Below are 5496 nucleotides of genomic sequence, written 5' to 3' on the forward strand. Positions count from 1 at the left end.
ATCACACCACCGGTCCCAATACTCTCCAGACCCTTCCAGTGCGTTATAATCATCACCTATCATCTTCTTCTTCTTCACAACCCCAACATTTTCCTTCAGAAAACCAGCATTTACCAATACAGTGTAGACCCATCTAGAGCTTAACTCTCTTCACCACCACCACCACCTTCTACTTCCCTTCTCTGGAAGAGGAAAGAGTAAGAGAAATGGCGGATTGGGGACCTATACTCATTGCTGTTATCCTCTTCGTATTGCTGAGCCCAGGGCTCCTGTTTCAGATCCCCGGCAGGGGCCGCTGTATCGAGTTTGGCAACTTTCAGACGAGTGGGATATCGATATTGGTCCACGCCATTCTGTATTTTGCATTGCTTTGTATCTTCCTGTTAGCTATTGGGGTTCATATGTATATTGGTTAATAAGGGAGTTCGATGAAGTTACTTGGGGAGACCTTTTTGGTGAAGGGTAAGGATGTATTCCTGTAATAAGAACAGTGTTTTCATTTGTGTTGGTTTTTTCGGGGTTTATGGTTACATTATTAACAGTTGAGTTTGAATTGTTGATGTAAGTTAACTGTTATAATTTGAAATTCCTTTGTTTTGATTTCCTTTAATGGTGGAATGATAGTTGTGCTGTGAGAGCTGTGTTTTTGTTTTCTTATGGAAAATGGGTTTATGATGCATATGCAGATGTTTGATGTTGTCCTGGGATTTTAGATTCTTTCTTTCGATGTTTTTCCTTTTGTGGGTATTTCCTGTTTCAACTTAATCTATGATTCTTGGGTTGTATCTTTTTTTAAATTGAATTTGAATTGGCCTTTGTTGAACAATTTCTGATTATTTGATGTGGGTGGAATCTGTTTTCTCTTTTGGTCCTAGTTTCTTGATTTCTATGGAGCTTGTATTTTCTTTATATTGGTTGTTTATAGCATTATTTTTTGGTTTGCACTACTGGGAAAGTGTATAGGATAAGTGTAGTGGAATCACATGTTTCTCCTATGCTCCCAGTTGAAAGGTGGAACAGGGGCTGCGCTTACTTTAGAAGAGAAAATATGACATATGTCTTCCACTTTCATCAAAAACTGGGTAAAATTTGTTACAAATTCATGTTCAAATCTGCCTGCTACTTAATCCTGCTGATTAGTTATTGGTCAAGTATATAAAAATAATCAAATCAATTATTGTTCATGTAGACTGGTTAGTGGTTACTGACACTGATAGAGTCGTTTTTACAAATATATCTGGATGTTCTGGTTGATGGGCTGAATAGTACCAATCTTATGTTCCTTGAATGGCATTGATGGTGTTTTTCCATAAATATAGTGCACATGCGTTTAATGGTTTCCTCTTTTATTCTCAGTATCAAATTGTACTACTCAAGCAGATGCAGAACAGTCTAACCATGTGACCTTAGGATTATGTAAATCATCCAAATCCTTATGTTAGCATCAATAGAACCATCGAATACAAAAGACTAAAGTTGCATGGAAACAAACAGCTTTTCATCAGGTTTAGATTTATAGCTACGCCTGGTATAGGACTCCCAATAATAGTAGCAAACCACTGGCCCATTCTCTTGTGTCAAATGATATAAACAACAGGAACTATGCTACCAATGTCAGTTCATCATATGCAGATTTTAGAAGTGTTTAAGCATTTAAGCAATTGCCATATTCATTTTCTTTTCAGTTAAGAGATATACAAGGTATATTTGAGGACAAAACATTATTTTCCTTGGGAATCGTTAAATATGTAAAGCATTGCAACTTTTGTGGACATCTTGGCTTTCTTTCCTGTACTTTGCTCTTCCTCTAGTTGAGAGACTTGAGAAACAGAAGCCTTGTCCTTGATTCCCACGAGTTTTTTTCTTTCTTTCTCCTTCTTCGGTTTGCTTCTGTTTTCTAGATGCTATTTACTCAGCAAAGTCTGCCTTTTTTATCTTCATATCCGGCCTGGTACTTCCCACTGTTTTTCTGAAACTTGCATTTCTACTACATTATAGTGCATCAGTTGCTCAAATATGGATATGGCAGCTAGAAATGTCTGCTTCTTTATTTTGATAAGATTAAACATTCTGAAGAAAACATAGTGACTGCCAATTCATGCCTTCTTCTATTTGAAAATGTTATATGCTGTCCATTGTCCAATAGTCTGTGTTTGAGCTCTTCCACAACGTAAATTACATCCTGGCAGTTCTAGATTCTACTACTTGTCTGGTGTGGTGAACTACTTGACTCTTTGAATGTTGTACCTGCCATTTGCAGGGAGGTTTTTGTCACACCGGTTTATTTCATTGATCAATGTGTTCATTGATAGGGATATGCACCACCTTTGAGCTTTGCAATGTGACATGTTTAACTGCAGCATAAGCTTGCATTTGGAGCACTCTAGTGCTACCATTTAAGATGTGCTGCTGTACTGCTTTGGCATGTCTTCTCATTCCATCCAGGCTCGCTAATATTAAACGACCTGAGCTTGATCAAGTAAACAGTTTTGATTAAGCCTGATAAGTTTGATTAGCCTCAGGAACAAGTATATAGATAGGTTCTCTTAAACAAGAGAAAAAAAATAAGGCTTACCCTAACAGGTAGTGGTTTGTCATTTAAATTCATGAGGCCGTAGATTCAAATCCTGCCCCTCCAAACACATTCCAAATTCTTTTTTGTTTGATAAAACTAACTGGCTTGTAATGAAATATGCGGAAAAGAAATGTATGTCCTACAATGGACATTCACACATAGAAATCAAAGAACAAGTCCAAAAGAGGACATACACAAAAGCCAATAATGGCTAGAAAGCATAAAATCTTATAAATGCACTAAAGGGCTTGAAGAAGCCACACGTTACAAAGGGGGAGACCCCACTTATTTATAGGCAAGAGAGGAGTGAGAGAGTGTTTAGAGAAAGGAGAGAAAAGGCACCATTGGGAGACCCAACAAGGTGTCGTTGGGCTCCCAACGGTCACAATTGTGACCGTTGGGGGCCCAACGACTCCTTGTTGGGGCCCCCAATGAAGGTGCATTTAATGCACAAAAAAGAAAAAGAAAAAAATAAAGAAAAAGGAGAAAAAGGAAAAAGAAAAGAAAAAGTAAAAAAAAGGAAAAAGACTATATTGCCCCTATTGGGCGATTTTACAGAAATACCCCTTATCGGGTATGGGTGAATATATTTATATATATATATATATATATTTATATATATATATAAATATATTGATTACATGTATATTTTAACAGAGTTGAGCCCTCAAGGTCAAGCGTCTTACTTTTTAGATGAGCCTAGCTTGGCATGACCAGGCTCGCTCGAGCTCGGCTCATGTCCAACCCTAAAATTGAAACTTTAATGACCTGAACTCGTTTTGCCTGTTATTAGTTTGAGCAGGACCAAACTTGATCTGAACTTGAGCCTAGCTGAAAACAAACATTAAGGAAATGGTATGTGACAGTACCTAAAGACCAGTTAAACTAGGGGCATGTTTGGTTTGTAGTGGCTGGAAAAAAAAAATCGGAAATGGTATTGTTTCGCCTGTTATTAGTTTGAGCAGGACCAAACTTGATCTGAACTTGAGTCTAGCTGAAAACAAACATTAAGGAAATGGTATGTGACAGTACCCAAAAACCAGTTAAACTAAGGGCATGTTTGGTTTGTAGTGGCTGGAAAAAAAATTAGGAAATGGAATAATTTTTCATGGGTGTGTTTTCAGGATAGTTTGGATATGCTCATTAGCGCTATCATTTTCCATTAGTTATATGATACGTGTAGGCCTTCCTGCAAGTTGCTGAAATGGACAATACCATAGTGATCATAGCACTAAAATTAAATGCTATTGCTCTTAAACTTATTTGTGAAATTTATCAATTGGTCTTTGTGTACAAGTGCACATTGGAAGGTTTTTACTTTTTTCCTGCAATTTTCCTTTTATTTCTAGAGAGAAACAATCTGTACATAGAAACATACATATTTCAGTGAAGCAATCTTGATGACATATTTCAGTCCAACACCTATCCTGCTATCCATATGACAAGTCCTACCAATGGTGATGCACTCTTAAAGTTTAATGCTTGTTTCATGCAATTACTTAGGCAATGATTTATCAATATGGTGTTCATGTACCATATATGAGTCCTTCATTGCCGGTCATATGGTAAACTAACAAAGTTGTTGCTCACAAAGGCTCCACACACTTAGCTGAAGGGCATCGAGAGTTCGATACTTGGGGTATGTGTCTCTTATTATAAGGTCAAAGCCAATGAAAAACTATCCTCAGTAGGCAATTGGCAAGGGAGAGTACTCGGGGAGTTTTACACCACATAAACCAGAACAAGGCTACAATCAACATCATACATCTTGGGCCTTTGTATGACTTCTCTTTCTTTCGGAAGAAAAAGTCGAAGGGATACTTAAGTCATTATTGATTTGTCGGCCGGCAACCTTTTTCCCGCTCCGCAGCAGTTAAGCCTTCCATATCGAAAGGAAGGTAAAGAACTTGAGAAAGAAATTGGAATAGCCCTTGAACCACTTTTTCTTATTATCCCCACTAAAAAAGACTATTCTTCTTGCCAACAGCGAAGGGTGCATCTACTATTGTTTTGAATCCATCCCCCACATGGGGCTTAAGAGATATCTGGTAGGGGTCTGCCTAACCCCAGCCTTGCCTTTCAAAAAAAAAATCACCACCAGTGATCAATTATTGAAAAAAAATTGTGATTTTCAATATCACCTGACCTGATCTCAACCAATGTTATCAGTGCTTATCGAGTGATACACATTGTATCAGCAGAATTTCGATACGCTGCAGGCCTGAATCGGCTATTTTTAATAAATGTAAAAAATAAAAAAAACATTTTTATATTATTTTAAAATTATTTTAATAGTTTTAACATGTGTCACGTTATGATTGACACATAATAAATTTTTAATGATTTTGGGCCGATACAAAATGATTCAGCTGAGTATGGGTATCAGCCTATACAGCTGAATTTTTAATAAACAGTTGAATTTGGTAGTTAAAACAAATTCTAGAAACAAATTTAAGGCTTTGGAAGCAAACTTATAGAAGGCTTTCTTCTCTTGATAACAATTTCTGTCAGGTATGAATCATTGAATAAATGTTTAAACTTCAAATGAATTATAAAAGCTTAACAAATCCAGTTTCTTGTTGTTTGGCACGGAGGGGTGTTATATCACAATCTCACTCAGCTTGGTTAGGTTGGGCTAGAACAACTTAATGCACTCACTGAAACACTTGGTCAGGCACAGAAATAGGACACAGTTAACCTTTTTTTTTTTTTAAGGCAAGCTGGGGTGAGGCAGACCCCTACCAGTTATACACTACATTGGGTTTTGAACCTGCAACTTCCCAACACAAGGTGACTTACACTAGCTATCAGACAAGCGGAGCCCAGTGACACAGTCAACCTCTCACCTCTCAACCTGCAGTAACATAACGTCCAAGTCATGAATTGAGATCAGGTGCGATGTGATGGAACAATTCAAGTGT

At 37.3% G+C, this 5496-nt stretch overlaps 1 protein-coding gene across 1 annotated transcript; it reads left to right on the plus strand.

The window, feature by feature from the left end:
* Positions 1-206: 206 nt before the first annotated feature.
* LOC149851423 (uncharacterized) lies at positions 207-416 on the plus strand. The gene has a single exon (XM_090015056.1). It carries the CDS (start codon positions 207-209, stop codon positions 414-416), a length of 210 nt encoding a protein of 69 aa, XP_089871182.1.
* The last annotated feature ends 5080 nt before the right edge of the window (positions 417-5496 follow it).

Source organism: Nuphar pumila, chromosome 1 (genome assembly GCF_984573655.1).
Source record: "Nuphar pumila chromosome 1, dmNupPumi1.hap1.1, whole genome shotgun sequence".
Classification (NCBI taxonomy): Eukaryota; Viridiplantae; Streptophyta; class Magnoliopsida; order Nymphaeales; family Nymphaeaceae; genus Nuphar; species Nuphar pumila.

What these genes read in the sequence shown, in the direction of transcription:
- LOC149851423 (XM_090015056.1), top strand. Translation starts at nt 207, where the DNA reads ATGGCGGATTGGGGACCTATACTCATTGCTGTTATCCTCTTCGTATTG.